This window comes from Poecilia latipinna, unplaced genomic scaffold, assembly GCF_001443285.1.
Source record: "Poecilia latipinna isolate Pla-1442-1.1 unplaced genomic scaffold, P_latipinna-1.0 Scaffold1888, whole genome shotgun sequence".
Lineage (NCBI taxonomy): Eukaryota > Metazoa > Chordata > Actinopteri > Cyprinodontiformes > Poeciliidae > Poecilia > Poecilia latipinna.
The window spans coordinates 93,827-105,489 of NW_015114504.1; the positions used below are offsets into that span (position 1 = coordinate 93,827).

At 40.6% G+C, this 11,663-nt stretch overlaps 1 protein-coding gene across 1 annotated transcript; it reads left to right on the top strand.

Moving 5' to 3' along the window:
- Nucleotides 1-230: 230 nt before the first annotated feature.
- lhx4 (LIM homeobox 4) lies at nt 231-11,663 on the top strand. The gene is made up of 6 exons (XM_015015160.1): nt 231-513; nt 3,587-3,758; nt 5,521-5,723; nt 6,251-6,405; nt 7,225-7,396; nt 9,053-11,663. The coding sequence occupies exons 1-6, from the start codon at nt 435-437 to the stop codon at nt 9,439-9,441; spliced, it is 1,170 nt and encodes a 389-aa protein (XP_014870646.1). The 5' UTR covers nt 231-434; the 3' UTR covers nt 9,442-11,663.

Below are 11,663 nucleotides of genomic sequence, written 5' to 3' on the forward strand. Positions count from 1 at the left end.
TTCATATACCATCTTAAACGCCCCTCTTCCTCTCTCCTCTCCTGTCGAGGATGCTATCCACCTCTGCTGTGGCGGGGGAGAAGTAAGGTGGTGGGGGGTGGGCAACCCTCCACCTGCGCTCCTATTGGCTCCCGGTGAGCCTGTGCCGCGTTGACGTCAGACCCCCGCCGCCTCTGCGGCGCTGAATGGACCGAGTAGCCTGTCTGCTCCATACTCCAAAACAGCTCAGCACGGCGCGGCGCGGCTCGGGCATCACCCTGGGAATAGAGAAATACCTGGAAAAGAAGGTTTGAGCGGAAACAGGCCTCAACAGCAGCTTCGTGTTTTTGAGGGATTTTTTTTTTTTTTTTTTTTTTTTTTTTTTTGCACACAAGCGAGGACGGGGGGAGTGCGCCCACCGCGTTGCGGGTGTATGTGCGTGCGTTTGGATCACGATGATGCAAAGTGCGGCGGTTCTACCGACAGAGAGTCCTGTAAAGAGTTTACCGGAGATTCTCGGTGTGCCACTGCAGCGTAAGACATTGTTTTCTTCCCCTCACCCGCTCTTCCCATCTTCTCGTCTTTTTCTGTCGATTGCCAGTCCGGGAACAGGTTGGTGAGCGCAAGCACTTCTGCTGGGTCGGCCGTATGGAGAGGTGGGCTGACTTACAGCCAGAGAATAAGGAGAGGAGACTGAAGCCCTCAAAGGCCAGTGATGTGTCATGCTGCTTATAAAACAAGCTGCAAAAGTACTTAGATGAAATCAAGTCACGGTGAGGAGATGAACACCCCGTTCATCTCTGCAGCTGTTTCTTACTGTTCTCTTCTTACTGTGCTAATGCAGTTTCAAGCTTCCTTAAACGCTATTAATAATTTCTGTTCTGAAGCGGCGGCTTGGTGTCAGCGCGCTGCATCCTCAGTGCAGAGCTGCTGGACTCACACAGAGCCTCCCAGCTGTTAATTTGTAAACGAGCCTGCATGGTCAAGAGATCAGACGCGGTTGTCATCGTCGCCACGTCAGACAAACGCGCTCTGGCTTTGACTGGCATCGGTTACCGAGCCTAATAAAAGCCTCGGACGTCTTATTCCAAAAAATAAAGGGGGGGCTGGCATCAGAACGAGCATTTGCAGGCGATAATTATCAGCGAAATCTCGCAACATTTCCTTGACCTCGGCGTCAAAGGCGAGAAATATTTTACATCTGTTCGCTCGTTAATCTGTGCCGGGGCCTTTCGTAATCTGATCGTGTAAAGATTGAAGTGCGACCGGATCCGTTTCTGCTCTGACCTAATTATTCAGGGTCGAGTTAGGAAAATATACAGATGGAGCGGGGGCTAATAGGCAACCCACCCCCTACATCCCCACCCAAGAAGAAGAAGGGGAAAAAAATATATATATATATAATAATAACAATGTAAGGGTGAGATAATTACTGCAACTTAATTAATCTAGTTTCAAAACATTATAAGATAAAATACTCAAAACGAAATCTATCTATCTACCTATCTATCTATCTATCTATCTATCTATCTATCTATCTATCTATCTATCTATCTATCTATCTATCTATCTATCTATCTATCTATCTATCTATCTATCTGCTCTTTCATTTTATGAATTGATACAGATTAACAGATTGGATAAAGATCCTGCCACTCAGCCTCCTGCAGCGCCAGGATTCATCCTGGATCTAAACCTGGATTATTTCAGGGACCAAAGCAGCCGGTCTAAGCATTTCACATCAGGGAAAAGGGAACGTCTAATGGCTCTTAGGTTGTAGTGTTAATTACACATTTGGTAATCATAAATTATTTACTTAGTGAGGTGAAAGATTGGAAGCACCAGCCTTACTCTGGAAATATGTTTTTAATTCCTTTTTATTATTATTGTTATTATTTTGAAGTTGTAAAGATAGAAAAAAATCGATGCAACAGAAAACAGACTCTGAGTTTTTTTATGTAGGTAGAAGATAGAAGTGGTAGAAGAGAGCCACTTCTCTCTTCTACCTACATACACCTTCAATGTTTTTATTTTTATAAAAAAAAATAAATTCTGGGGTAGGGTGAGGGCCAGTCCCAATTATTTCTGCTAAGGAAATAATGTTTGCATCTACAATATTCCAGGTTTTCAGGATTCAAGCCGAATTTTTAACAATAAAATCCAATTTATGATTCTATTTCTTACCTTTAAAAAACTGAGTGGTTCAGAATGGCAATCTGACTTTTTTTTTTCCATATCTGATTTTTGCAAACAAACAAACAAAAAATTCGTACATTTTTACTATATTACAGTATTTAATTATTATTTTTGCAAGCATACTTCTCTCGCAGCACCTGCATTTGCAGAATGCAGAATAACATGTTTTTGTCATAGGGAGATTTTTTTGAGAGTGCAGATGTGATTTCTCTCGACAGAAAATAGTCCCGTTGCGGGAGTTCAGGCTCCTGCTCATTTTTCTGCTCACTTTCACCTCAAACTGTCACCGTTGTCTTCAATGGAAACCATGCAGATGTGTAACAAAAACAAAAATGGCTCAATCAATGTTGTTCTTTTTTTAATGTCATTTTATATTTGTAGACATTGACAACAATAACGTCAACCTTACTTTGCATGGAAAGATTATTTTTTTTATTTAGTTAAAAAAAAAGGCCTGCATGCACAGAAGGAACGACGCAAAATACGTCAAATGTGTGGCTATGGCTCTGTTTTTAAAATTAAAAATCGATCAGTTGTGCTTTGGAAATAAATTCATAAAGATCTTGTGTGCCTGAATGGACACCATCTGTACTGCTGCGGATTTAGTTTTCAAAAATTATTTTTCAAAAATTCTGAATCTAATCGCGCCTTGATCTTGATTTACGTCAGGACGCCGTCTCACCTACAGACACTGGTTGTCACCACGCTTTCCATAAAATCATTCAGGGATTAATTAAGATCGAGATGGAAGAGGCAAACCAGATTAAGACGGAGAAAATCAATACGTCGTCAGAAAGAAAAAAAAAAGCATTTTTGCTCTGCAGGCGAATACTTCTGTGATCAGCACCTTGGACAGAGACGGAAATCCTTACCGAGCGCACACGGTTTTATGTAAAGACATTTATTATATTCTGGTACAAATGTATCTGAAAAAAAGGCAACATTTACTATGTGAGGATTGATTTTCCCTAAAAACGAGAATGTACCATAATAACAGAGAAAGAAGGTGAAAACAGGATCAGGAAACGCGTTATTGGTAAACGTCAGAACGAGAGAAAATCCTGAATGAACAAATCTCCAACACATTTCAATAACATATGAAAACCTAATAATTTTCATTTATCATAAAAATGTTTGTTTTTTTCCCCCCCTCGGTCTGATTTATTACAATTTTTGCATTTTTTTAAAGGAGGAAACTCTTGGTTGAGTTTAACAAAGGATTCATATATAAATTCCTCACCGCTGAAATTCTGCACACAATCTACTTCGACAATGTGAGAAATAAAGAAAACCCTCTCCTTCGAAACGACTTCCTATAAATACAGCGAACCTCTCTGATGATGTTGGACCTTTGCCTGCCTTGTGCCGGTGGCTGAGTGTGACATGGCCTTCTCGTTGTTTCTCCTGGCAGAGATCCCTCAGTGTGCAGGCTGCAGTCAGCACATCCTGGATAAGTTCATCCTGAAGGTGCTGGACAGACATTGGCACTCCAAGTGCCTCAAGTGCGCAGACTGCCAGACCCCGCTGGCGGATAAATGCTTCTCCCGGGCAGGCAGCGTCTACTGCAAGGAGGACTTTTTCAAGTCAGTGCGCCTTTCTCTTTTCTCCTTTTCGTTGTGTTCTTGTTATTTTTGAAATGAGCATAATCACTGGTTTGTGTTTTTATTTTGAGTCGCACAGATTGCAGCTTTTCTATGGAGGACTATATTTAATGCATCAAAACTGCAAAAAAAAAAAAAAAAAAAGTGGCAAAATTCCAGAAATAATGCTTAGAATATGTCATGTAGCTAATATATATTTTATGCATAGCATAAATATTGCTGCAGATTAGACATGAACCGGCATTCTATGTTCACGATATATGATGTGCAAAAATACAATATTATCACAGTATTGCAATATTTATAATAAAAAAAACAATTATCATAAAGTCTATTTTATTCTTAGCAAGACAGCTGAATGCATCCATACCAGAGCTAAATTTTTATAACATTAGAGGTATTATTACAATCAATGGCTTTGTTTTTTTTTATGTGATACACAAATTTAAGCCAAAATACACAATACACAATAAACTGACGCCAAACTTATTAGGTTTTGAATGCTTATTGCATGAAATATACCTGCCGTCATTCTGCTCTTTGTAGAGTAACGTAAGTCCAATATGCTGGTATCATCTGGTTAATTAGTGGAATTGCCTGGTTGTGACTTTAATCAGCGTTATCATTGGCGTCTTTTTAGTTTCCATATCATGTTTGACTAGAAGTATTTTGGAACAGCTGATTTTTTATCTTTTTTGTAGGGGGGCAGGAAGGTGCAATAGGTCTCTTTCAGCCATCTGACTGGCAGTGTGTAGCAACATGTGGGGGAAGGGGCAGATGGTGAAAATCCTTTTATCTGATCTCTCATTAAAAGGATTTTAATGTGTCAGAACAGTCTAATGGAAGAAAGTTGTGAAATATTTATTTTAAATCGGTGGTAAACCTTCACACTGGTTCCCTGCCTCCCTGGTGAAGATGCTATTTATAACATCTGTGATTTCCACACCCATAGATTAACTTGGCTCTGATTATAAATCCCCATATTTCACTATCTTCTTTCTTTCTTTCTTTTTTTTTTCCGTTTTGCTTCTTTCTTTTAATGATTGGATTTCAGAAGCATTACAGAAGAAAATTGAGTTTGACTTTCATCCAAAACAGGATCAGCAGATCTGGGCTTTTTACTAAATCACGTTTGAAAGGTTTTAATGCTCAAAGCTTGAACGAGACCCCCGAGGAGCTCTGGAGTCTAACTGGTTGCTAACTGTATTAGCTGACCCAGGGGGACCCGCGAGGGGGGACGTTGGCATGTTCAAAACTCTTCAAACATGGAACAACACACATGTGGTTTTGCTGGTTAGAGACTCGAAGGCTTCACTTTGCTTTTTTATGTTTGATTGGGTGGTTTCCTGATTTAGAGCCTCTCCTCTCCTCTGTCAGTGTTTTACTGTTTCTCCTCAGGGTGGGTTTACTGTGTGCTGCCTCCCTCAACAAGCTCTGTTTAATGTCGGTACTTTAGCTGCAAAAAAAAAAAAAAAACAAGCATGCCAACACACAAGCAGATATGCAAACCTGATGGATTCCACCGATGCATCAGTCAGGCTTGCTGTTAACAGAAATGCACTGCAGAGCTCGTTTCCTTTTGCTTTTAACAGCAAGGACTTCAAATGTTGCAAGCTCTGTGACATATTTCTGTATTTTATGGAAGCTTCACTGTCTGCATCATCATCATCATCATCATCATCATCATCATCATCATCATCATCATCATCATCATCACCACCTCTGCTTCCTGTTTCCCCTTCAGGCGTTTTGGAACAAAATGCGCCTCATGCCAGCAGGGCATCCCTCCGACGCAGGTGGTGCGGAAGGCGCAGGACTTTGTGTATCACCTGCACTGCTTCGCCTGCATCATGTGCAGCAGACAGCTGGCCACCGGCGACGAGTTTTACCTCATGGAGGACGGGAGGCTGGTGTGCAAGGTGGATTATGAGACCGCCAAACAGAACGGTAGGTGTGCTCACTGACAAGGCAGAACGAGAAGAAAGGGTGAACATGTACTTCCAGCGACATAAAATGATTGTTGCAAATGTCCATCTATTTGCTTCACTGCTGAAAGGCTCTGACCTAACTGGGCCGCATCAGAATTGCAGAAGAGCGCGATAGATCAAGCTGTATGCACCTCTCAGCGAGGCGAAATAACTTCTGACTGTGGATCGTTGGTGTTTGTCATCTGGGTGTGTGCGTGCTGTTTCTGTCCCTCCCTCTCCTCTGAGATTTCCATGCGTCTCTGATTGATTATGTAAAGTGAACTGATGCTCTTATATGGTGCGGCTCCAATAACTCCTCTCCTCTGGCAAAGGGTAGATTTATGTCCTCTGCTGTGGGAGTGGGACAGATGCACAAGGACAATAATACACTGCCCCGCATAACTATTCTCTTCATTTAAAACACACACACACACACACACACACACACACACACACACATAAATATATGCAGAGGGTTGCCACTCATGTTTGCAACTGTGTTTGCAGATGATTCAGAGGGTGGGACCAAACGACCAAGGACCACCATCACCGCCAAGCAGCTGGAGACCCTCAAAAGTGCCTACAAAAACTCGCCAAAGCCAGCGCGCCACGTCAGAGAGCAGCTGTCCTCTGAGACAGGCCTGGACATGAGGGTGGTGCAGGTAGAGCGTTCATTTTCTTTAAATTTATTTTTAGGAAATTGACTTCCAAAATGAGTACGCTCCAATTTTAGCGTTGATTGAGTGAATTCCTCTGTCGTAGGACATTAATACTTGTCTCTCTGATCATCTGTAGTAAATTAAACAATGTCATTATGACTGGAAAAGTCTGCAGTTTTATCACCAGGACTTAAAATCATGTTTGCTTTACGTGTTTAGAAGCTTCTGGGTATTTTTGCGAACCTCTGTTTCTTGATTATGCTGAGATAGAACATAGTTATTATTTTAATCCATTCTCTTTGTTGCCCTGACCTCGTTTTTAAAGTTTTTTTTTTAATCCTTTAAAAAAAAACAATAAATAATTATTTATCTATGTTCTGTATGTGCAGAATTTTGAATTAATTAAAATGTATAGATTTATTTATAAATGTATTTGTACGTTTTATAATTTTTAGTTAATGTTCTAAATTAATAAACATATTCTTATTTTTCGATTTTAAAGTTTTTATTGCAGCAAAATCTTTGATTATATCAAATATTGGTAAAAAAAATCAGTTATAAGTTATTATTATTTATTCAGCTTTTTATAGGTGCTATAAACTGTATGCCAAGCAATTGGAGAGGTTAAATATTACATCATGTTTACATGAAAAATAAACTTGTTTTTAATGCCAAACTAAAATTTTCAACCAAGGTTAAATAAACAACAACAAAAAAACGGAAATTATGATGGCGATGTTATTGCTTTCACAAACTCAAATAATCTGGTCTGAATCCTTGATTTGTCTTTTTAAAGATGAACATTACGGTTTAACCCGACAGGTTTGGTTCCAGAACCGGCGAGCAAAGGAGAAGCGTCTAAAGAAAGACGCCGGTCGCCACCGTTGGACTCAGTTCTATAAAAGTGTCAAACGCAGCAGAGGAGGAACCAAAGTGGAGAAGGAGAGCTCGGCTGACGATGCAGGGCTCAGCGACAGCGAGCTGAGCTTCAGAGGTATTTTTTTTTTCCAGATCATTTAGTCCCAGAAAGGGAATTAGCAGACATATTCCTGCTAATAGGATTAAGGGAGCATTCAAAATGGTAAACCACACGAGAGCTGCAGATACCAACGTGGCTTTTCATTTGCCTGCTTGTGTTTCCTGTTGGAGCGTGCCACTTTGAGGCAAATCTGAAATGTCATACCTGTTTAGGTTTTCCTCCGCGGCCGCTGATGCCTCCTGCCTTTGTTTGTTTGTGTGATGGAGCTTATTGGAAACGAGCAACGGCTCCTTGGTGGGATGCAAATGGAGTTTTAGGCATCTTTTTGTTATTTAATATTCACAGCCCCCCCCCTCCTCTTTTCCCTTTTTGGATAATTGTAAAAGTATCTGAACCAATTTGAAAAAGAACGCTGTTTTTATGAGAAATGAAAACATGGTGACAGAAACTCTATAAAGCATGTGAGGCTTTTATTCAATTAGAGAGAAAGTGCTTTTGGGCTTTGTTGTTATTGAAGCCACACAGGGGATCGATTGGAGATGTAAACACATATTTTGTGCTGCAGTTATTGACCAGCACACAGACATAGATATGAATTTCAGGTTTAGCATATGCGTCATGTTATTTAGAAGATCAGGAGCCACACATTTTACTTGATATGAGTCAAGAGCTTCTGCAGCCTTTAATAATGAAGGCTAAAAAGCAAAGTTTTTAAAATCTTTTAAGTTTCTTTGGAGAGAATCCCAAAACTTCTTCTGTAAATACTCATATCGCTTGATTTATTTATTTATTTTTTCACATTTTGTCATGTTGCAACCCCTAAATTCAGTCTATTTTACAATACGCAAAAAAGGCAGTGCACACTTTTGACAGGGAAGAAAAACAATGCATTGTTTGATTTTTTTTTTTTGATTTTTTTTGTCCTCAAATAAAAACATTTGGTGTGGATTTGTATTCACTCTCCTTTTTTCTAATAGCTCTAGATAAAATCCCATTCAACCAAGAGGATATTCCTCCAAATAATATCCCAAACTTTGACAGTCTCACAAAGCTCCGTTTGATCAATCACCTTAAAAAGGAGAGAGTGTGATGGAGGACTAGCATTAATCACGCTAGTGGCAGCATCATGCTGTGGGGCTGTTTTTCTTCGAGAGGTACAGAAAAACTGGTCACAGTTTCTCGGCCTCATTGTGGAGAAAACCCGTTCACCTTACAGGTTTTCTGCATTGACCCCGAAACACAGTCAGATCTATAACAGATCAATGTACGTACAGACTGGCCCAGTCAAAGCCCAGACCCAAAATACAACTAGAAATATATGGTAAGGATTGTTCATGCTGAGTTATTTGGATGGGAAAATTGTTCAGTCTAGATCTGCCGAGCTCCAAAACGTATGCCGCAAAATAATTGCAATTATGTTTGGTTGTTTCTCCAAACCTTTTAACCTGGGAGACGTTCAAAACTGTTTTTCCAAACACCTCAAAGTTGTTCACCACTTTGAGGCGTCTCTGTCATGTAAAAAGCTTTAAAACAGATTCCCGTTGCAAAAATAAAACGTTCAAGTTGTTAAGCAAAGGACTGTGTCTTACTTACTGCTCAATTAAACCTATTAAAGAAGAGAAATCTCCTGTCTTATTTCTTACTGATCTTCTTCTCTGATCTCCTCTCCAGATGACCAAGTCTTGTCTGACCTCAGCCACGCGAACGGCCTTTACGGGAGCGTGGGAGACATGACCAGCAGCGCCGTCCTGAACGGCGGCTTCTCCGTCGACGCAGCGGGACAGCCCTACCAAGACATCCGGCCAGGGAGCCCCTACGGCCTACCACAGTCACCTTCCTCCATCACCTCCCTGCCCGGCCACACGCCTCTCCTCAACAACCTGACCTTTAACATGGACAGTCTGGTGGCGCAGGGGGGCCCGGGCGGAGTGGGACAGGCTCTGAGGGCCATGGCGGGGGGCCCCACCTCAGACCTCTCCACGGGCAGCAGTACGGGATACCCTGACTTCCCCACCAGCCCGGCCTCCTGGCTGGATGAGATGGACCATTCCCAGTTTTGAGCCTCCAGCTCAGCAGAAGAACCACTATGAGGATTTATCAAAAGGACACGACAGATTTTTTTTTTTTTTTTACATTTCTTTCCTTCGCCCTGCGAGACTTGCTGTGCTTTGTGTTGCTTGGTGGAGAGAAAAAGCTTGACTGGAGTCCAAACAGTGAGATAACAACCAGGCTGGAAGGTGCAGACTGGACTAAAGCAGTAAAGCAACACATGAATGTTCAATCTCAACACCACATCATCACCATCATTTTTTCTTTCTTTTTTTTTTTAATTATTGCCTGTTTTTATTTCGTTCAATCGCTTCAAAGGAGACTAAACTCCAGAAACATTGGTGGACTGTGCTCAAACACACAGGTCAGGGCCGTCATTTGTACCGGGCCCAGAAGGCAGCTGCATGCTTCTGATTCACAATGAGTTGAACTGCTGGCCGGCTGGCCGCACCGGAGCCTTCACATTGGCATTGCACTTTACTCTCCTCTTCTTTTTCTACATGGACGGACAGGAGTGCAGAGGAGAGAGACGTATGCACAAGGCAAACAGTGTTTCACTCGGAGAAAAACTTACAAGAGCAGTGGCACAAGCGTGAATCTAGAAACATGTTCATGTTTTTTTTCCTTTTTTTTTCTGTTTAGTTTTTTCACGTGTTACCGACAAAGTGTTTTGAGAAATGGTCTGATCTGCTGATCTGTGCATCCAGAAATTGTTTTAATGAGGGCGTTTTGAGACAAAGCGGTCATATTTACAGAATTTAACCTGAGTAAAAGACGCTTCAGAGAAGAAATCCGTTAGTATTAAACCCTTTTTCACACGAAGGAGCCGAAACTTCCAGTATAGATCATATTTCTGCATTCATTTATCCTTCAGATGCAGAGATATAAAACATGTCGTTTCTGTAATAAATAAAAACACCAACAAGTATTAAAAGCAACAAAGAACCCCCCCTCTTGTGTTTGCTCTCTTCAGTCAGAACCAGCCTTCTCCTGATAATCTTCTCAGTCAGCAGCAGCCTCAGCTCTGCCTGCTGTCAACCTACTTCCCCCAACTCCAGATGTGATGTCGGCCCTTTGTACCAGAGGGATTAACACAGTCTGCCACATTTGGAGCTGATAATTCAGCATCCGAGCTGGATCGGCTGCAGAGATCAGTCACCGCCAGCTCCAGCTTCACAAATTATTTGCTACAAGAAGAATATCTCAAAAGTAAATACCGCCCCCGCCCCCGCCGTGAGCTGCGTTTAAGTTGTAAAGTTATCTAACAGTTTCATGCTTGTGCAGGAAAATGCATCCTCCCAGATCTCATCTCTGCTCCTGTCTCTGATCTGAGGACAAACCGGTCGATGTGAGCAACTTTTTGGAGAAAACGAAATGCCAAGTCGTCTTCTTTTTTTTTCTTTTTTCCCTCATATTTTACCTCAAGGCAAATCAAATAACAGGCAGTGACACAATTACAGATTACAGCCCACAAATTACAATGTGTTTACCTCTTAAAATCACAATACTTTTAACATGTGTGTGAAACAGACAAGCCAGGAGAGGGGAAGGAAAAAATTTGGCCTTTAAAATGGATCTTTATTTTTTAAAGTGCTTATTTATGCATAATTTATTTTGACTTTTTTTTTAATAAAGGTTTTTTGATTATTAACTATTAAGACCTTACTTAAAAAATACATGAGTTAGAAAAGTGAAAAATGCCATGTATTCATGCATTCAGTGATGGCAGGTAATTCCAGTTAGTTTATGCTATGTAAATAAAAAGCAGAATCCCTCCAATTATAGACGTGTGTCACAGCTTTGTTCCCTGCACAAACCAGTGGATGCGCAGTGAATGCTGCCCACGGCTGAATTACAAAGTAATTTGTCGGCTGAAATCTGGGATTTTAGAGGAAAACAACACAGAAAACCCATCATCGAAGCAGTTTTGTTCAATCTGTTTTGCCTCAGAAGTTTGCATCTTATTGTAAATTTTGTACAGTTTGAAAACGTGTAGATTGTCTTGTTTCATGAGTGCTATTTATTATTATTATTATTATTATTATTATTATTATTATTATTATTATTATTATTATTATTATTATTATTAATTATTAATTATTATTGCCATGTGTCTTTGAAAAAGATGTAAAAGAGAGCACTGAATTTATTCATTTATGCCTTCTGTGTAATGGTATGAACCGTGTACAGTTAAATCTATATGAGGAAAATAAAGCTGAATTGTCTTTGGTTA

What these genes read in the sequence shown, in the direction of transcription:
- lhx4 (XM_015015160.1), top strand. Translation starts at nt 435, where the DNA reads ATGATGCAAAGTGCGGCGGTTCTACCGACAGAGAGTCCTGTAAAGAGT. An exon ending in TCTCGGTGTGCCACTGCAGC is followed by an intron (nt 514 to 3,586) that starts GTAAGACATTGT and finishes TTCTCCTGGCAG; the next exon opens with AGATCCCTCAGTGTGCAGGC. An exon ending in TGAGACCGCCAAACAGAACG is followed by an intron (nt 5,724 to 6,250) that starts GTAGGTGTGCTC and finishes CTGTGTTTGCAG; the next exon opens with ATGATTCAGAGGGTGGGACC.